At 38.6% G+C, this 22324-nt stretch overlaps 1 protein-coding gene across 4 annotated transcripts in view; it reads right to left on the bottom strand.

The window, feature by feature from the left end:
- Nucleotides 1–22324, bottom strand: part of ACSL4 (acyl-CoA synthetase long chain family member 4) — a 79380-nt gene that overhangs the window by 7236 nt on the left and 49820 nt on the right. For 3 of the 4 annotated variants that reach the window (XM_072816353.1, XM_072816352.1, XM_072816351.1), the window contains exons 9-15: nt 20999–21070; nt 16601–16740; nt 15514–15686; nt 13192–13266; nt 10226–10417; nt 8884–8998; nt 4719–4876 (exon numbers count right to left, since the gene is read on the bottom strand). In XM_072816353.1, the coding sequence (XP_072672454.1) occupies nt 4719–4876; nt 8884–8998; nt 10226–10417; nt 13192–13266; nt 15514–15686; nt 16601–16740; nt 20999–21070 (925 nt within the window). The remainder of the gene's footprint in view (nt 1–4718; nt 4877–8883; nt 8999–10225; nt 10418–13191; nt 13267–15513; nt 15687–16600; nt 16741–20998; nt 21071–22324) is intronic. The other variant, XM_072816355.1, reaches the window with a different exon arrangement.

Here is a 22324-nt window from a genome sequence, read left to right as displayed (position 1 = left end):
CTGTTGCCCAACAGAAAGAAAATAGATTTGTTAGCCAAGGTAGTGTTTGATAACTGTATTGTTCTGGACTATATTATCCTTGCAAAACAGGCTAGGATATGTGCCATTTCTACACAATTGCAGTGTATATATAATCCCTCTAAAGTAAGAACTCATTTAGATAAAATAAAAATCAGAGAGCATGACACTTGGCTACAGTGAATTTGCCAAGAGGTGTGTTGAGAAATCAAATTTTACTGGACTCTTTCCCTGGATCCTAGAAGAGATGAGGTCAATTCTCCAGGGACTAATAAGATTTGGGTTATCTTTACATTATTGTACTTTACATTAGTTAGATATGTAAAAATCAAATTCGCGTTCCAATATTATTGTAAAACAATCAAAAAAGGAACTAATATTCTGGTCACTCCAAATGTCCATATTAAGCCAAGTACAAGGAATTTTTCCAACAAAGTACAAAGTTGCTTCATTCCTCCAATCACTAAACTGTGCTCTTTTCCAGCAGGAAGTAGCCAGAGTGGTCATTGTCCCAATTCCTTCAAGATTGAGGGCAGACCAGAACTCTAGGGAAAGTGAAACCATGCCCAAGAGATCAATGAGTTTGAAACTAGCAGGAAATTTAAAGCTTGTTTTTCAGGGACCTGTTTCTCCCTAATGAGCTACTGTTTCTTTCCAGACCCCACTAATGAATCCATTGGCCCCCTGTGCAGAGACATACACTGAAGGTCATGGGTAAGGTTCCAGCCTATGAACAAGCAAGGCTCTGCATTCTTTCCCCAGAGATAAGGAACCCCAGACCCCATTCAGTTTATACTGGTTCACAGAGCTTGCACCTAGCTCCTAACTTTGTCCTTAGGTGACCTCCTGAAGGCAGGAGGTCATTTTCGTGTTAAGTTCCCACACCTAAGTGAATATGGGATGTATATTACATATATGTTTGCTCAATGTGTGTGCTCCATCCTTCCTAAGTCTTATGTTTTCCTGCCATTTTCATCAATATTTGTGTATTCCCAACCACTATGATATTTTTAAAAACCCAAAAACAAAAAGAAAAAAAGAGAGAACCCTGTCCTCTCCCCCTTCGGGGAGGTGGATTTGAGGCTTGCCCTCCTGCCTCTTGGCAGCCTTGTTTGGCTGCCTCGAAAATCAACCCTTTTCTTCCTGTATACTCAATGTCTCAGTGATTGGCTTTGCTGTGTGATGGTACACAAAGTTGGGTCTGGTTAGGTAGCTCATACTTCTTGAAACATGAAGAGGCCCTCTATTAAAAATGTATGCTTACAGGCAGATTTAGCTGAACACAATCAAGACTATTTTATTCTTTTTGCATTAGGTCTCTGAAATAATCATTGGAAGCAAAAGATTGGCAAGGTAAGTGTTTTGTGGCACAGGGCAACTAGGACTTATATGTTGAAGCCCATAATTATTGTATATTATCCAAATCATTGTTTGATTTCGTGCCTCAGTCTAAGAAAGTTATGAGGACCCCACAGGTCCTAGAATTTTACTCCATTTTTCACCTGATTGTGATCCAGTTTGACTTTCCCCATTATTGCTTTTACAGTGAAACATACAAGGACAAATTACTCAAGTTGCATTTTACCCATTAGTACATTCGGAGAGTGACTCAGAATAACAGCCTATTGGCTAAAATACTTTTTGGAATACCACATTAAAAAATTAAGATCTCTATCAAAGAATATTCTGGTAGCCTGGTGACAGTAATATAAAAATTATGGTTTATCAATGGTACTATAACTGATAAAGCCATATTTAAGAAAAAAACATTAAGCCCTTGTCTTTATGATCATAAAGTAACTTAATTTTGAATCTGGTTATGTTAATAGGCATCTGTTATTTGAACCTTTATAGTGTCCAAAGTTAACTATAAGAATGTTCTGTTTTGGGGGGGTGCCTGGGTGGCTCAGTCAGTGAAGCATCTACCTTGGGCTCAGGTCATGATCTCAGGATCCTGGGATTGAGCTCTACTTTGGGCTCCCTGCTCAGCGGGGAGTCAGCTTCTCCTTCTCCCTCTGCCTCTGTCCCTGCTCAGACTTGCACGTGCTCTTTCTCTTTCTCTCTCTCTCTCTCTCTCTCTCTCTCTCTCAAATAAATAAATAGAATCTTAAAAAGTATTTCTTCTTGGGGAAAAACAGTTTTTTAACTTCAACCCAGTAACTAATATTAAAAACTAATAAGTGGAACCTAAATAGTAAATTTAAAAGAATAAATTCTAGTAGCCTAGTTAGAGAAATAGGGGTTGGTTTGTGTATCTCTGATAAAAGTATAAACTAGCTTTTCTGGGGGACAAGAAAGTTATGTGTCAACAGAGCGGGGAAAAAAGCCTTTAAAATATACATTTTCCTTGCCTCAAAAATTCCCTTACTAGGGATTCATACTAAAAAAATAAATAAGTAAATAAGTGAATATGCAAGATATGTGTTATATTTGTTTACAATGGGGCCCAGAGAAAGGAACTCACCTTAAAAGTCCAACAAAGAGAAAAAAAAAAAAAAAGTCCAACAAAGACTCAAGTGGCTACTCCTATACCAGAAAACTATTAAAAATGACAATGCAATTCTGTATCTACAGACTTAGAAACATGTCACTGATGCTGATGGGTTGGGTATGGATACTGGAAAGAGTGTAACATTAACACCCAAAGACTAGTACTATAAAGTGATTTTTTTTACTTCCTCCTTTATTGATTTTCTGCACTGTCTAGTATTTTATGATGAATGTAACATAACACCTCATCAGAAAAGCGAGGTTTTCATTTTTTTAGGAGGGGAAGCAACAAGGTTAAAACTAGGTCGCTAGCATCCTCTTAAACATGAAGAGCTCACCGTTTCTCTCTGTTCCCTTAGAAAATAATTTACACAGTTTAAGATAACTTTTAAAATTAAAAGAAGGTATTAACAGCAAGGAAATAGCTGAAATGAGAGAGAGGGGACACTGGATGAGAGTTCACAGAAAATTTTGGAATATCCAAAGCAAAGAGAATAGCAGTAACTGATGGAGGGTCGAGGGAGCTAAAAGCTAGCTGCCGATAGACAGACAGATAGGCAGGCAGGCAGGTTTAGTTTTTGGGAAGGCTGACCTCGAGAGAGAGACTGGACTCTGAGAATACCAGAGGGAGTAAAGCTGAAAAAACAAGGTGGTTGTGGGGTAAGAGCCACCCACCCCACACCCAGTGTCTTTCCAGTGTCCTGTTTTTGGCTCCTGGAAGGGGCAGGTCAGGCTAAGAGCCTCCAGGCAGGAGACTCAAGAAGTCTTCTTGGCAGAAATGGGTTGATTTAAGACACTGAATCACCTGTCAGTGAAGCCCAGTAAGCTTTCCAAACAGGGTTCTAATGGTTCGTTCTGAAGCATGAGTGGCCAGACAAGGGGGCACAGGTATAGGAGAGGCTGTGGCCAAGCACGCAGGAAACAGGACTTGGGGGGAACAGACAACAGGGGAAGAATGCTTCAGAACAGGAGCCCCTTGAAACCCTCGGGGGAGTCAGAGACAACACACCGACCGCACTCATGACAGCAACAGGATGTGATCAGAAGAGCACAGAGAAGGAACACCTGGGTGGTTCAATGTTTGAGTATCTGCCTTTGGCTCAGGGCGTGATCCCGGGGTCCTAAGATCCAGTCCCACATTGGGCTCCCCATGGGGATGCCTGCTTCTCCCTCTGCCTATGTCTCTGCCTCTCTCTGTGTGTCTCTCATAAATAAATAACTAAAATCTTTTTTTAAAAAAATTTTTAAAAAGAATATGGAGAAGGTAGGAAAGAGCTTTCAAAATTCTAGAAGTTGGAACTTCAACAAACAGAAGAGATGAGAAACTGGAGGGCCTCTGCCAGAATGTAAAACAAAAAGGATGAGAGAGAAAACAAAAGAAGATAAAAGGTAATAAAACTAGAGCATGAAGGCAGGAGGCTCCCACAGTCAGGTGAAAGGAGTCCCAGATAAAGACACAAACACAAAACCTGGGGGAGAAAATCTATAAAAAGAAGAGCAAGCAAACAAAGATAAATGGATATTTCCCAGAACTGAAGGACAGAGATCTATGGATAGAAAGGGCCCATATCAAGTTGGTATACATAATGACAAGCCATTAGAGCTCTGCACCAGGGCACCTCATTATCAACTAGCAGGACAAAGATAGCCCATTCCAAACACAGGCTGGGTGACCAGTTAGCAGGGATGTTGTAAAATGCAATGAAGAACTGGATAGGCTATTCTACTATACAACATTTAAAGATCTTTCCAACATACAATTATAATATATATATGTACATACATAGAACATATAATTATATAATACATAGAATACATAGAATTCATGTATAATACATGGAATATACTATAGAATATAATATATCCTATATATAGAATATAATACATAGAATACATACATAATATATACATAATATATACATTATATATACATAACATATAGTATATAATATATATGTATATAATATATACATTATATATAATATACATAATATATAGAATACATAGAATACATAGAATGTGTATATATATAATTTTATACAAGATCGTTTTCTACATATATAATTTTTTTCAAGATGCAGGTTTTAAAAACCCTGTATTTTATTATTAAAACAAAATAATTAAATAGACACCTCAAAGAGCCTAATGCACAAAACATCATTAAAAAATGACTTCTAGGGACTTCAACAGACAAGCAATTTCTTACTTACTGGCACTCGCAGCTTCTCTAATTTCTTTCAGTATTTCAGCTTCCATGGCAGGGTTATTGCAGATATCAACCCAAGATCCTTCCACACCTTTCTGCTGTGCCAAAAGTGTCAATCTTTTCTGATTAGGAACCACAAAACTAATCACATAGGACTGATCGCTAAAAAATTAGAGAAAAACCACAAAATTGAAATTAAAATGTTGAGAACAATTATTTATAAGTTATTGACTGGAACAGTACACATAATTCCAAATACATAATTCTCTTGTGTGTTACAGTTTCATTAAGATGTAATAAAACCCACTGTACTAGCATAAAGACATTTAACCAATGGATAGAACAGAAAGCCCAGAAATAAACCCCTGCATATATATATGGTTGAATGAACTTCAATAACAGTGCCATCACAACTCAATGGGGAAAGGACAGTCTCTTCAACAAATGGTGTTCAGAGAATCAGATATCCATATACAAAGGAGTGAAGGTAGACTTAGCCATACCATACACAAAAATTAACTCTAAATGGATCAAGAACCTAAATATGTAAGAGGTAAAATTATAAAATGTCTACAAGACAATACAGGGGAAAAGATTCATGACACTGGGTTTGACAGTGCTTCCTTGGATAGGACACCAAAAGCATAGGCAACAAATGAAAAAAACTGATAAATGCGGGTACAACAAAAATGTAAATTTTCAACATATCAAAGGATACAGTCAATAGTGTGAAAAGTCAATCTGTGGAACTGAAGAAAATAGTGAGTGGTGAACCACTTCTCTGATAAGAAGTTATTATCCAGAATATATAAAGGATTTCTGTAACTCAATAACAAAAAAGAAACCCCAAGTAACCCAACTAAAACAAACACTTGAAACTGTAAAACTCCTAAAAGAGTATGGGGTAAGCACTTGACATCAATCTTGACAATGTGTACTGTTGGATTTGGCACCAAAAAACAAAAGCAATGAAAGCAAAAACAGACAAGTGGGACTATTTCAAACTAAAATGCTCTGCACAGCAAGGGAAAGCATCAATGAAATGAAAGGGCAACCTGCCCAGGTGCCTGGGTGGCTCTGTCAGCTAAGCATACGACTCTGGATTTTGGCCCAAGTCATGATCCTAGGGTCGTAGACTGAGCTCTGTGTTGGGCCCACACTCAGTCCAGAGTCGGCTTGAGGGTCTCTCTTTCCCTCTCTCTTGCCCCTTCCCACCCTCTCTCACTCAAATAAATAAATAAATCTTTAAAAAAATGAAAAGGCAACCTACAGAATGGGAGAGAAATATTTGAAAATCATTTATCTAATAAGGGGTTGATATCCAACATATATGAAAAAGTCCCTCAAGAGAAAGAAATCCAATTAAAAAATGGGCAGAGAAACTGAGTAGACATTTTTCCAAAGAAGACATACAAATGGCCAGCAGGCCTATGAAAAGGTCCTCAACATCACTCATCATCAGGGAAATAAGTGCAGCTCAAAACCACAATAAGATATCATCTCACATGTGTTAGAATGGCTATCATCAAAACAACAAGAGCTAATAAGTCCTGGCTTGGATGTGGAGAAAAGGGAACCCTCGTGCACTGCTGGGTGGAGATGGAAATTGGCTCAGCCATTATAAAAAACAGTGTGGATGTTCCTCAAATATTAAAAACAGAATTAATGTATGATGTAACAATCCAATTGTTTGGACAAAGAAATACAAATCCAGAGGATATGAAAAGACATTGAATTGATATCTACATTCCCACTTCACTGCAGCAAGTGTCACAAAAGCCAAGATATAGAAACAACCTGTGTTCATCAATAGATGAATGAATAAAGGACATGTGTTATATATACACACACAAAGAAGCATCATTCAGCTATGAGAAAGAAGAAAATCCTGCCATTTGTGACAACATAGATGAATCTTGAGTGTGTTATACTAAGTGAAATAAATCAGAGAAAGATAAATACTGCATGGTATCATTTATATGTGGAATCTTACCGAAAAAAATAGTGAAACTCAGAGACAGAGTAGAAAAGTGGTTGCCAGGGGCTGGGGGAAATAGGGACAGGTTGATAAAAGGGTACAAACTTTCAGCCAGAAGATAAATAGGGTCTGAGGGTCTAATGTAAAGCATGGTGACTACAGTGGGTAACACTATATTGTATAACTGGAAAGAAGGGAGAAAAAAATCTTTAATGGGCAAAGGACTTGACATTTCTCCAGAGAGGATACAGAAATGGCCAACAAGCATATGAAAAAATATGACAAGCATATGAAAAAAAATCATTAAGTGGGGAGATATCCCCTCACGCCCATTATGGTGACTCCTATCAAAAAAATAGGAACAAGTGTTGGTGAGGATGTGGAGAAAATGAATGCTTGTGCAGTACTAGCAGGAATGTAAAAAATAGTGCCACTGCTGTGGAAAATAGTATGGCGGTTCCTTAAAAAAATAAAAGTAGAACTGCTGTATCCTCTGGCAATCCCATATCTGGCAATCTCCATGTTCAGTGCCCAGGAGACACCACCCATCCGCTCTTCCTGACTTCAAGTGCCTCCCGTTGCCACTTGCCCATGACAAAGCCAACAGTCCATGACCTCCACACTCCAGAAAGTGGGCCTCATCCCCTTCCAGCTCCCAGCAGGCCCTGTTCATCCTCAGTCTCCCACTGCTCCACCATCTGGTCTTAGCCCCCAAAAAGGGCCTTCTCTCTCCCAGAAAGGCTGGTCCTCCTGCCTTCTCCACCCCCTGAATCCCCAGGGAGCTAAGGCAACATCAAGACCTATGGGCTCCTGTAACACTGTGAGGGGCTCAGAGCAGCCCCAATAAAATTCTTGAATAGTTAAAAAAAAAATCCCAAAAGAACTGAAAGTAGAACCTTAAAGAATTATTTGTATACCCATGTTCTGAGCTGTAATATTCACAATAGTCAAGAGGTGGAAGCCACCAAAGTTGTCCATCATTGGATGAATGGATATACAAAATATGGTCTATACATGCAATGGAACATTATTCAGCTCAAAAAAGGAAGGGAGGTTCTGACACCTGGTACAATACAGATGAACCCTAAGGACATTATACTGAGTGAAAGAAGCTAGTCACAAAAAGACAAAAACTGTAGGATTCTATTTAGATGAGGCATGTAGACTAGTCAAATTCACAGAAACAGGAAGGAATTGGTGGGAGCCAGGGACTGGGTCCAGGGAAAATGGGGAGTTGTTTAGTGGCTAGAGTTTCAGTTTTGCAAGATAACAAGTTCCAGATACTAACTGCACAATTATGTGAACATACATAACACTAGTCAACTGTATACTTAGAAATGGCTGAGATGATGACTTTTAGGGATGCCTGGGTAGCTCAGTGGTTGAACGTCTGTCTTTGGCTCAGGTCGTGATCCTAGAGCCCTGGGATCAAGTCCCACATCCGGCTTCCTGCATGGAGCCTGCTTCTCCCTCTGCCTGTGTCTCTGCCTCTCTCTCTCTCTCTCTGTGTGTGTGTCTCATGAATACATAAATAAAACCTTTTTTTTTTTTTAAAAAAAAGATGACTTTTATGTTCTGTGGGATTTTTTTTACAATTATGGTTTTTTTAAAGGGTGTGATAAAGCCCATAAATATGAATTCTATTAACATATCAAGAAAATGGCCCAATCTCTTAGGTATTTGATTTAGAAAACTTGTACCAGCTATGTTCTTAGGAAAATTACTTAACAACTTATCTCAGTCGTTAAGGATGTTAAGTGAAGTAAGTTTTCTGGCATGGCTAACTAAGTATTTATGGCAAAACACAGTTGGTGTCAAGGAATTAGTGAAGGGCAGCATGGGTGGCTCAGCAGTTTAGCGCCTGCCTTCAGCCCAGGGTGTGATCCTAGAGACTCGGGATCGAGTCCCACATCAGGCTCCCTGCATGGAGCCTGCTTCTCCCTCTGCCTATATATCTGCCTCTCTCTCTGTCTCTCATGAATAAATAAATAAAATCTTAAAAAGAAAAGAATTAGTGAAAATGTCTGAATCATCTCAAATGATCTTCAAGCTGTTGAACTTTCATAAATATGTTACATTCCCCAAAGCTGATGAAATGTTATTTATCTTATGATTATGAGTGATCAAAATGTTTTCCAGTTGTCCTTTTACTCTAAGTATAAGGAAGCACAAATGCAACTTTTAAAATTACCTTTTGGCAAAAGCACAGATGTTGTCAATGAGTGGACAGTTCTTCAGTGCAGCTTCCACCTTCCCGAGAGATACATATTCTCCTGCTTGTAACTTCACCAGATCTTTCTTACGATCTAGACGTCAGTTGTGAAGAATGTTATCCACAGTCTGTTTTCTTAAGGTGTGCACAATTCTGATTTTCTTTCAGTCTCACTGCCTTAATATTTATTCACAAAGATACTTCTCCTAAAATCATGTTATATATAATGCTTGTCCATACACATCAATTAAAAAGAAAATACCTAGCTGAAGAAGTACTGGCTCAAATGTTCTACCCCATACAGAATGCTTCAATATCTTATTATAATCTTAAATACCATAATAGACTTAATAGAAGGAACAGGATCCTGGAGCATAATTTTTGGATAACAGCTCTGCCCATTACAAGCTATGTGAGCCTGGGCAGGTCAGGTGACCTCCCCAATCCTCAATTTTATCAGAGATACTGATACCTACCTCATACAAGCATGTAGCACCATGTCTGGTATACAGAACATGGTAATAAACGTTCATTCTCCATTTTCCATATACGACATGATCTTGTTAAAATGACAGTGCTCCTGGCACAGGATGGCACAGCCTGAATTGGTTGCCTTACAACTTTGAGTTGAGTGCCAACTTGCCTATCCGTAGCCTGGTAACCCATTCTAGGTGCCAACAGAAACTGCCTTTGATTCCAGTGCAAATAAGGACCCATAAAAAGGGGGGCAGGGGTGGGGGAAGGAAAGGGACTGGTCCTATGGGGATTTCCCCAGCAGATCTAATTTCTAGATGAAGAACCACCTTTCCCAGGAACTAACTATATTCAGGTCAGATATGGGTCCAGAGATAGATTTAAATGGACCACTAGGATAGGACTGAGGAAATTTAATGGCTTAAGAAGGACCTGACTGGCACCTTACAGAATGGTCCTTTCCAGCTAACTAGTCACATTTTTATTTTAGGTTCTGCCTGCTTGAAGTGAATAAGCATAGGGCTATCTTGGAGTTAAAAGTCTATTTCTGTAGGCTCAATAAGGGCAGTGCCAAACCAACTGACATTCTCAGAAGAATGAATTGCTGTTAAGGATTTATAATTTTCCAAGGCTCAAGGATCGCTGGAGCCATAAAAATAGCCTCTAGGGAAAGTAACATGTCCACACTGCTTCTTGAGTGGGGAGGTAAATGGTGAGGAATTCTATTCTATGATATACTAGGTAGGGTATGTTAACAGTAGATGGTTATATAGTACACCATGTGTAGCTGACCAAAAAATACCACCTCTGAACAATCTTTGTTTTCTCACAAAAAGAACATACTGACCTATAATCTGTAAACATCCATCAGGATGAAATTCTCCAATATCACCAGTGCAAAACCACCTTTGGCCATTTTCATCCACAGAATAATCCTCTGCTGTCTTCTCTTCATTTTTAAAATATCCCATGGAGATATTTTGTCCACCAATCACGATTTCACCTCTGGGGTTTGGCTTGTCATGAATTGTATAACCACCTGGAAGCCATGAAATGAAATTAGTTACTGTTGTAACACAAAAAGTACTTGCATTAATTCTCAAAACTCCTATGCTAATAGGTTTCTGCGTATCAAATTTTATGTCACTTTATGGGAGAATATTAGTTTATATTTATTCACATTGACATGAGGATCATGGGTAACTGTACTTTCAGAAGTACCAAGGAAGGCTCAATGATGATCACCAACCACCACCTATGCAAACATTCCCAACAACCAAAAAATTTCACACTTAGAATATCATTAGAAGTTGGGCTTCACAGAACTCTGTTAAGACAAAAGTACCCCCAAGAAGGTTAACACTTGAAGCTGTTATAATTACTAATATGCCGATATTAATGCATTTCAGATTTTTTTCCTAAGGAGATTTTATTATTTTGTTATTAAATTTTATTTAAATTTTTATTGGGGCACCTAGGTGGCTCAGGGGTTGAGCCTCTGCCTTTGGCTCAGGTCATGATCCTGGGGTCCTGGGATCGAGCCTCGTATCAGGCTCCCCACAGGAAGCCTGCTTCTCCCTCTACCTATGTCTCTGCCTCTCTCTGTGTCTCTCATGAATAATAAAATCTTTAAAAAAATAAGAGAACACTGAAATAATTGACAATAACTCTAAAGTATTTTACCACTATTTGTTTCCTATTCATTACTGAATAAAGCTTACTTTAAGGGAAATATACAAAAAACCTGAATCCACAACCTGAAATGTTGGATTTTATGTCCTAAAAGGATTAAAGCAGAGTTCCTTTCAGCTGTTAGCTGCTTTTAAATTTTTACACTAGACAACACTGCAGTTGGACAAAACCCACTGTATGTAAAACATTAAGCTCATTCCTATTATAGAAAGCACAGGTTCTGATTGATGGCAAGTGATGTGGAGCATTTTTTCATGTGCTTGATGGCCATGTGTAGGTCTTCTTTGGAGAAATGTCTGTTCATGTCTTCTGCCCATTTCATGACTGGATTGTTTCACTCATATGTGAAATATAAGAAAGAGTGCAAGGGACCATAAGGGAAGGAGGAGAAACTGAATGGAAAAAAATCAGAGAGGAAGACAAAACATGAAAGACACCCAACTCTGGGAAACAAATGAAGGGTTGCAGAAGGGGAGGAGATATGATGAGAGGAGCACCGAGTATTATACTATATGTTAGCAATTGAATTTAAGTAAAATATTACAAAAAAAGGAAGCAAAGTTTCCTTCTTAGCAAGGAAATCTCCAAATACATTTCCAAAAATGGACCCACTCCCCAAAACGGACATTAAAGCACAATTCCAGAAAATCAGAAAATGAAGATTAGAGGCAAAATTTGTCTTACCAAGTTGTAATGATATACTGTTATTTTCTCTGATTTCACGGCCTCATAAATAACTCATCTAATAAAACAACTGTGATGCTGAGGCTCAATACAGCCATGCCCATAGTGCCTATGTTCTCTGCGGATTTCTATCCTAGAACTGGAACAGCAATGACCATAGGAAGAATCAGGAGGGCTTACGCCCAAGATGTAAAACTCTTGGGAATGCAACTGGATTTCAAATGCCATTTTTTTTTTCAAATGCCATTTTTATAAAGAAGTGGCTGTCTGCTCATGGAGCACTGACAATAACACACATCATAAGAAAGTCACAGAGGAGAAACAATTTTAGGGACTTCGAGTTCATGTCAGATAGAGCCCATTCATTTTCTTGGGTTTGAACAACTTAAGGAAATTGTCCCTAGAAGGTCAATTAAATTTTCTGTCTATGGCTCCATCCCAAGGTGAGTAATTCCCTTTTGAAATGATTAGCTTTTTAATTGCTTTTGCTTTATCTGGCAAGGCCAGGCTGTTACATTATTTTGTGGTCAATGCACACATTTCGTGCTTTTCACAATTTTCATCAGGAAGACTGATGTATTTTTGTCTTCAGCTGATTTTTAAAAATTTTTTGTACATTTTTTATTGGAGTCGATTTGCCAACATATAGCATAATAACAGATCTTCTAAGCACAATATCTCCAAAGAAACAAGAGCTTTAAATGTCTTTAGCTGATTTGTCAAAAGGTGTATTACCCATGTATATAAAGTGCATGCTTCCCTTTGCAATTACATATACAAATAAAATTATCCAAACAGCAGGAGAATTGAGTCTCAACTGTGAAAATGTTTGCTGGGATCAAGAGCTAAGGGGTTGGGGTGTGTGTGTGTGTGATCAGTCTATCCCCTAAAAACCTGGGGTTTCCAGGCACTTGGGTGGCTTAGTGTTTGAGCGTCTGCCTTTAGCTCAGGGCATGATCCTGTGGTCCTGCAATAGAGTCCCGCATCAGGCTATCCGCAGGGAGTGCCTGCATCTATCTCCCTCTACCTATCTCTCTGCCTCTCTCCATGTGTCTCTCATGAATAAATGAATAAAATCTTAAAAGAAAAAAAAAACACATGGGATTTCATTTCCTGGCCCAACTAGCAAAGTTGAGCTTCAAATGTTAGGATATATCTCCTTCTCCAAACCCAGGGAATGCCCCACTAAGAAAGTTTTTCTTCTTTACCATCAAGTATTCTCAAGTTCACAATCATTGTGCCTAGATTCTAGAGATTTTCTTTTCATCTTCGGAACCTGAAGATGTTACTGAGGAGAAAGAAAGGACAAGGAATAAGCAGAAGGAGAGGCTCACTTGCTACCACAGACAACCTAACACTTTAAAGCCTGGGTATGTTGAGGCTCACAGTGGTTTTCAGCATTTGTCAAAGCAGTAGAGCTTGTCATAAAATTCTTACCTTCCTGCCAGTCTTTCAGCTTAATTTCACAGCAAATAAGAGGAGCTCCAACTCTGCCAGTAGTATAGTCAGTAACTATGAGGGAAAATGTAACAAAGACGTTAGCATACCACATTTCAGACTTGTGCCCAAGGGAAACCAGGAATACTGGAGTCAGAGCCGGAGTCTCACAGATGACAAGAAAGAGGCCATTGTGAGTGCAGAGCAAAGTGTAGTCAACATTTCAATATTTCAACTTCATTTCAACAGTGCAGTCAATTGCAGTGTTACATCATTTTTGCTTCTCAACAGGCTGTCTTTCAGATAATTAAGTACAAAATCCTCTGTTAAAGGAGGGGAGCTGGCTCCACCATTATCCACCTAGGATTCCAGTAAGACAGATTCAGATTGCAATTCCTTCTCTACCACTCACTGATGGACTATGTAACTTGGACAAATTACTTAACCCCACACAAAGCCTCCATTTCCTCATCTAATAAATGGAGAAAGTAAGGAAACCTACTTCTTGTAGGGATATGCCATAGGGATTAAATGAGAAGATGCTTGGAAGGTGCTTAACACTTGTTGGCACAAAATAAGTTTTCCATAAACATTAGCTGTTATTACCAAACATGATGATGGTGATGATGAGGAGGATGATGATGATGATGATACTCTCCTTTTGAAATCTGGATGCCCTGTTATGCATCATCAAGTATTATAGATCATCAATATTGTACCTAGCGTGAAACTAAGCACTGAAAAGAGAAAACATCTAAAGAAGGAGACTGTGCCCTCAGTGAACTTACAAACAACCTGGGCCAAAATGCACGTGAAACAACTTAGAACACATTTAAATCGTCACTTGCACGGTACCGGCAGTGAGCACAACAGCACCCCAGAGACTAGAAAGATCAATGTAAAATGAAATCATGCCTGGTTGGCTCAGTCAGTTGAGCATTTATTTTCGGCTGGGGTCATGATCCCAGGGTCCTGGGATTGAACCCCACATCAGGCTCCCTGCTCAGCAGAGAGCCTGTCTTTCCCTCTCCCTCTGCTGTTCCCCTGCTTGTGTGGCGCTCTCTCTCACTCTCTCTCTCTCTCTCTGTCAAATAAATAAAATCTTTGTTTAAAGAAACCATTGGGAAAGACTTAATTGAAGAGTTGGGCATAAAAAGGCAGCTGTGACCAGTTAGCCAAAAGGGCATTCTATGAGAAGGGAAGAGAAAATATAGATAGGTGAGAGCAAGAATGCCCACATGAGAAAGAATGAGGAGATTGGCTTGTCTGGAGAGCAGAGCCAGGTATGTATGTGGAGATGTGGGAAATAATGGATGGGGATGATGACGCCAGATCAAGGATGCCTGGAAAGCTAGGTTTGCCAGGGATGAAGCAGGCTTTGAGGTGGAGGTGTCTAACACAAGTACACGGGATCAGTCAGAAGTGATATCATAAAGTCAGGCACAGCAGTCCAAAGGCTGTTACCTCAGAGCAGTGTGAAGTAATAAAAGGCTCAATGCCAAAGTCAGCATGCAGGGGGGAGGAACAATCCAATGGAGAAGTGGGAGGACCCAACAGAAGTTAAAGACACTGAAAAATAAACAGATGACTTCAAAGCTAATGCCTTCAATGACCTTAAGGATGGTAATACCACTGTGTGCAAGCAAACAATCTGTGAGATGGAGAGATGGTATGGGATGATGGCACTGATTCTGGACACAGTTTAAGTAAAAGTGGGATAATCCCCAAAATATTACTTTACCCAGTATTTCCCAACCCAGGATGATTTTGCCCCTCAGGGGATATTTGGTAATGTTTCCAGTTGTTCTACTGTCACTACTGGGAGGAGTGAGTTACTCTTGGTATCCATCTGGCTGCTAAACATCTTTATGCACAGGAGAGCACAAACAATAAAGAACTATCTGGTTCAAAATTTCAGTAGTGCCAGGGTTGAGAAACCCTGCCAAAGGATGATGAAAATACCAGAAGAGAAAACAAACAAGAAGTCAGGACTGGGATATGCATTCAATAGGGAGCATAAGAATGATACTTTATTCCAAGAGTGTAGTTCTCCCAGGAAGTAATCATTTAGAGAGTAAAGATTAAAGGCCCAGGGTGAAGAATTCTGAGGACTGAGTGGCATCAATATTTACAGGGCTCCAAAATAAAGGGCACAAATGATGGTTCAAATAAAAATTTCAAAAAACTCCAACTATTCAAGGTTTGCCCTGAATCTGATATTACTTATGAGATATAAAAGTGCCATGGCTCCCAAAGCTAGTGTAAATGGGTTTTATTGGTGGCAACTGACATCGAATTATTTGCCATGTTACCAACACTCACCTTCAGTAACTGTTCCAGCGCCACATGATTCTGTCAGTCCATAACCTTGACCCACTGGGCAGCAGAAGCAGACATTCATGAATCGGTGTGTCTGTGGAGACAGTGGTGCTCCACCAGACAGCATCATGCGGACATTCCCTCCCAGCAAAGCCTTCACCTTTTTAAATAGTAACCTTGAAAAAAAGAGGAGGGGGGAATAATTTTAATACTGCATACATTGTTCTTGGTGACATCTTAATTTATAAGCTCTGAGTAAGATTTCTCAACTTTGGTTGGACACCTAAGTTTGAGAACCATCGTGGTGATTAACAAGAAGTTAACAAAGTGAGATGTTCACAAAACGCTTTGAAAAAAAATGCCAGAAAATGCCAGATGGTAGTCACACCTGTGGTGAGCTCAGCATAATGTACAGAGGGGTCGAATCACTCTGTTGTATGCCTGAAACTAAGGGAATGTTACATGTCAACTATATTTTAATTTTTCAAAATGCCAGAAAAACTCATAAAAATGCAAAAAAAAAGAGTGCAGTGTCAGGAAATTGCTTTCACATATAGTAAATGAAAGAAAACGATGATGTCAAAGGAAAATAAGTTACAGTTCTCTTTAGAACATTATCGATATTATTTCTCTCTTAATGGAAAATGTTTCCCTGTCTCCACCCCCAGCACTGCATTTTAAATAGCTGTTATATTCATCTACTTATTATACTGTTTTATGAATACAATAAATTAGAATCCTTCATGCATAATAAAATCTTGATCCACTTTTAGTTAGAAATGACCCTTAAGCTCAAATGTCTTGATTCAAAAGTCTAGTTCTTCTTCACAAGGCCAGATTTTAACATTGAATTTTAAATATTTACTCGATTATTAAAATTTGTTAAATTGCCAAGATCAGAGCTCAGGATCCTCTGTGTTGGCTATATAAGCAATGAGGGTTAGAAGCAAATAAAAGAGAAATGCAGCCTTATGATGATGGTGGTGATGCTCAAACTAAATTAACTTGCCAGTTACTTATTCAGTTTCCAGATATACATACGCAAGAAGATTTAAAGGCTCACACTACAGAGTCTATGAAATGTACTTACAGATTGCAAAGTGGCGCATCATATCCTTTTTTGATCTGTTCCAATTTGTAATCATACCCTAACTTGAACAGTGTTTTCTGAATATAATTCATCTCTTGGACTTTGCTCATAACATTCTTATAAATTCTATCCATGATTTCCTAAAAGGTAAGCAAAATATTCAATAATCTGAAAAGAATTACACCAACACTGAAACAGTCTTTAGGTGAAGATACCTTGTTTACGTCATCTTAGGTAAAAGTCTTCAGCACAATGGATATATTTATTATATGATTAATTTTACTAAATTTACTTGTTCATGATTTCAAAAAGACTAGGGACAAGTATAGGGGTTTTTCAGTTCTATACACTAACTTTATCTAAAAATTTTTTAATGTGGGATCCCTGGGTGGTGCAGCGGTTTAGCGCCTGCCTTTGGCCCAGGGCGCGATCCTGGAGACCCGGGATCGAATCCCACGTTGGGCTCCCAGTGCATGGAGTCTGCTTCTCTCTCTGCCTATGTCTCTGCCTCTCTCTCTCTCTCTCTCTCTCTCTCTCTCTCTGTGTGTGTGTGTGTGTGACTATCGTAAATAAATAAATAAATAATTTTAAAAAAATAATAAAAATTTTTTAATGTTAACAGGACTGTAATTCATTCACCTCCCCCATAAAAACCTTTTTTAATTCTTTTCTTTCAAATATATTCACTTATTTTCAAATAGCACCAGAACACCCAACTAGGGTGAATCTAATCCTGATGGCTTTTTTTCACTACTACCTTGTGACTCAGTGCATGGCAGAAAGATTTACAGTATTTCTTTTTTTTTTTTGATTTACAGTATTTCTTTAAAAAGTTTACTTACAGAGTTTTCTAGAGTTTTAGGTCCCTATAATTTAGGCATTTTGATTCCCTTTCCATAGAACCTAACTAAGATAACAAAAAAGAATATAGGATTCTTGCTCACAGCTCCTTGGAAAACTAAAAGCAGGACAAGGTTTGGGAGATAGTGACTCCCAAGATAATATATTTAAACAAATAGATAAGCAAAAAAGCCCAGACTATCACTAAATGTTTTCTAGAAATGTTTTTGTTAATCACAAATTAACAAGAATTATTGCACAAAGCACATCTATTTATAAATATCTGGTTTTAAATATTTAAAGTAGCCATTAGGGTAAATTCAGTTGTGCTACAATGAATAACTTTATGAATGGCTCTTCCAATATGAGAATAGAGCTGTTCACAAATGAAGACAACAAAACCATCTTTTACATTATGCTAAACGAAATAAGACAGACGGAAAAAGACAAATACTGTATGATCTCACTTATATGTGGAGTTTAAAACAGCCAAACTCAGTAACAGAGAGTGGACTGGTGGTTGCCAGAAGCAAGAGGGTGGCAGAAATAGGAGATATTGGTCTAAGAGTACAAACTTACAGGTAGAAGATTAGTTAAGTCCTGGGGATGTAATGTACAGCACAGCATGGTAACTATAGCTAACACTGTATTGTATATTTGAAAGTTGCTAAGAGTAGGTTTTTTTTTTTTAATTTTATTTATTTATTTATGATAGTCAGAGAGAGAGAGAGAGAGGCAGAGACACAGGCAGAGGGAGAAGCAGGCTCCATGCACCGGAGCCCGATGTGGGATTCGATCCCGGGTCTCCAGGATTGCGCCCCGGGCCAAAGGCAGGCGCCAAACCACTGCGCCACCCAGGGATCCCCTAAGAGTAGGTTTTAAATGTTCTCATCACACACACATATAAATGGTAACTATGTGAGGTGATGGGTGCATTTCACAACTTATACATATATCAAATCATCACATTGTATACTTTAAACTGATACAATGTTACATCAATTGTATCTCAATAAAACTAATGGGGGTGCAGAGAAGCTACTACAGGATTCAAGCATAGTACAATGTAGTTCTGTCCATTTCCACAGATGGAATCATTATTATATAACTGAAATATTTGACTAGATCTGTGATTGAGAAATTCCAAAAGTTCCCTAAAAGACTTTTAATATCCCGTAACTACCCCTCTTATAAAAGTGAACAGGATGTTGGGTGGGAAAAAAAGCATATGGGAATGAGACAGATGTGTGAGAACTACCTCCACTGCTCCTTCCAGTAGATGCAAGTCATAGGCACAGAAAGGCCTCAGTGAGTAAGGAACATAAATGATACAGTTACAATAAGTTGGCAGAATTTATTGTTAGTACATGAAGTCACCCTCTACTTCAACCTGATAATTACATGATGTTCAACTGAGTCACTGCTTATAAGAAGCAGTGATTTATTCTAAATTCCCTCTTTTGACTATGTGAATATGTGATACTAAATGAATCTTTTATTCTGACCCAGTAAAGAAAATATAATCTATCAATTCTTGGTGTGTGTGTATATATATGTGTGTGTGTGTGTATATATATATATATATATACACACACACACACACATATAGGCCTTTTTTAAGGCCTATCTACAGAGGAGGAGGAGGAGCTAAGGGAACCAACAAAGTTGGGTGAAGCATCAGTGACCACCAATATGGGAGATGGCTTATTATCCCTAGATCCGAAGAGGTAAGTGGAGAGAAGTATTACTGGAACCTGGTTAGGACAACAGCTATGGGCAAGGCCTGGTTACAGCCAAGGGTAAAGAGATTGTCCAATGGGCATCTGACAACTTTCCAAAAATCACAGCCCAGAAGGGAAGGAGAAAAGGCACTAAGTGCGCAGAATACCCCCTTCTCTCCTCCTGTCCTGTGATCTCTCCTGAGTGCCAAATAATTGGCTGAACCCAACCAGAAATCGGAAGTCAAGCAATGCCCTGGTAACTCATCCACAGAAGTTAGCCTTCTAAGACACAAAGTAAAGAAGAATGGCCAATGTCCAATTAGAAGATACACAGCCTATCAGCTAACTCCTGTTTATTCTTCATTCCTAAATTCAGATAGTACTTCCTATAGTCTATGGCCCCTTTTTTTCCCTACGTTCTCTGATACGGTTTACTAGGGACCCCTGCACTTTGGGTAATAAACCCAAAATACTGCTTCCCCAACCAAAAGAATCCTAAGCAGACAGACATAGTCATTAAGACAACTCAGTTCACACTTGAACTCTAGCATCTATGGGCTCTGTGACCTCAGGCAAGTTTTTTCCTTTATGAAACTGGGAAAACAGGATCCACCTAGAAGAGTCTTAGGGAGGATTAAATGAGAGAATTCATCTAAAGCACTTAGCACAGTGCCTAGAACACAGTAAGCAGGTGTGCTATCATTAGCATCACTTTCTTATGCTTTAATGAGAAGCTTCTTGAAGCTTGTAAACTTGCTGAATTCTACAGCACCTCTAAACAAAAAGACAAAGGTTACTCTGACCTATCTTAATTCTTTGGTCATTTGGTAATTCTGTAGTTAGAAGCTTAAAAAAAAGTTACTTCCATCTCTAATTCTTAGAAAACTTGGGTTTTCTAATCTAATCACAATCTAATCTCTGACTTTCCATGTGCAAAAATAGTTCTGAGAAAGATACTGGGATAAGACTTCAAATCTGATCATAATATAAGCAAGTCATGATACACAGTCCCACTAGAGTTCCCAAGCCTAAAAGTACTAGAATATATTTGATTATGCAAGTATGAAACATGGTGTTAAGTATTTCAGAATTTATTAGTAAAAGGCCAAAAAATGAAACACCTGGGTGGCTCAGTTGGTTAAGCATCTGCCTTCGGCTCAGTCATGGGGTCCCGGGATTGAGCCCTGCATCGGGTTCCCCGCTCAGCAAGGAGCCTGCTTCTCCCCCTCCCTCCTCTCTCTTAAATAAATAAGTAAAATCTTTTTTTTTTTTTAAAGGCCAACAACCTGTATCATCTTTTCGTAAAAGGCACTATTTCACATAAGGATTTTAAATATCTAGAAGTTATCTTTTTTTCTCTGGAAGCTCTCTTCAGTGCCAGTTTCCTGGTCACTCTAAGGGCTGGGAGGCTCAGATCCGAGACTCAGTTCCATAACATTGGATATGCTGTGTTGGTTCTCTGGGATGGCCTACGTTTCATGTTTTTGTTTTTTTTTTTTAAAAATCATGAAACAAAAATGATCTTTAGAATCTCTTCTACCTTTGAAACATTTTTTTTCCTTTGAAACATTATGACTGATTCTCACATGAGGTGATCTGAACTCAGGTCATTTTTAGCCCTTGATTGTCAAGTATCAGCACCACTTAAGCAGGCATACATTTCAGAAGCTTGCCATCTAATCCTTCCCAATGCTTATGAGAGATTTAGATGAACACATTTGCCATAATTCCCAACAAAGTAAAATCAAAATTTAAAACCATACACAAGTCCCTTAGAGTATTACTCTTTAAAAAGTCTGAGTGGGAGCAGTAAATGATATTTACAATCTATACTCACTGGAACAGCTGCCATGAGTGTAGGCTTCAGTACAGTACAGTCTCCTTTGCTTCCTTTTTTAATTTTGCTGGACTACATTAAAGAAAAAGTAAATACAATCAGGAAAGCCAACCTTCACAAAAAAAAAAAATGCTGTAATTTGAGGACTAACACTGACAGTGACAAATTCACACATGGAATTTGCTCCTCTACTGCCCTGGGATTTACCGGTTCAAATTTTCATAACCTACAAAAGTCTAGAACGTAAGTGTTTTAGCCTGTAGATTAGTTCTTCTAGCACGATTTCAGCCTTCCTGTGAGCTGAAATGTTGATTCAGAACAAAGGAGAATGAGATATTTTGGTAAACTGAGCATTCTTATTTATGACATATCGACCACAGCACAAACCATCCATCTAAAAAAAAAAAAAAAAGGAAAGAAAAACAGAAACCCTCAACTAAGGTATATTGAGCACTAAAACAAAATTGAATGTTCTTTGATTACCCAAATGGTAAAGCCACCTCTCAAAGTCACTGCTATCAACTAACATCATACAAAAACACTCATTTGATAACATTTTGGTTGACAGAATATTGAAGACACTGCCAGTGACCATGTAGGGATATGTATGTATGTATGTATGTGTGTGTGTATATATGTATATATATATACACACATATATGTATATATATGTATATATATGGATATATATGTATATATATGTAAATGTGTATGTATTATGTCTTTCTTGTGTTTTATTTCTCACACAAATACTTTGGGATTTCAAATGTCAGGTCAGCAGGTGGAACCACTGATAAGGGAGCCCACTGAAAAAGGGAGATTAAAATAAGAAACTGGCTGGGGTGCCTGGGTCATTCAGTTGGTTGGGCTTCTGACTCTTGATTTTGGCTTAGGTCATGATCTCAGGTCATGAAATCGAGCCCTATGTCAGGCTCACATAGCTGGTGTGGAGCCTGCTTAAGATTCTCTCTCTGCCTCCCTCCTCCTCTGCTCCCCTCTCCCTAAAAACAATTTAAATAAATAAAATTTACAAGTGAAAATAAGAATCTGCTGTAATGCAGTTCATTAGTCTATAGTTCAGATGTAGGCTCTGTGAGTCATGTTGACACAGGCAGGAAGAAAACCAACTCTTAAGAAACAGTGTGATCTGCCAGCAGCACCAGCCTCGTCATTTAGAAGGTTCTGCTGGCAGAACTCAATTGCTTTTATCCTACTTTAAGACGGATAAGGGAAATAAAAAAACTACTTGTTTCATGTATGTGCAAGCGTGTGCACATTTGCAGGTGGAAACCTACATCCCCACATACATACCACACAAGGGAGAGC

The sequence above is a fragment of the Canis lupus genome, chromosome X (assembly GCF_048164855.1).
Source record: "Canis lupus baileyi chromosome X, mCanLup2.hap1, whole genome shotgun sequence".
NCBI lineage: Eukaryota > Metazoa > Chordata > Mammalia > Carnivora > Canidae > Canis > Canis lupus.
Note: the sequence above shows the minus strand (reverse complement) of the source record. Positions and strands in the feature narration are given on the sequence as shown.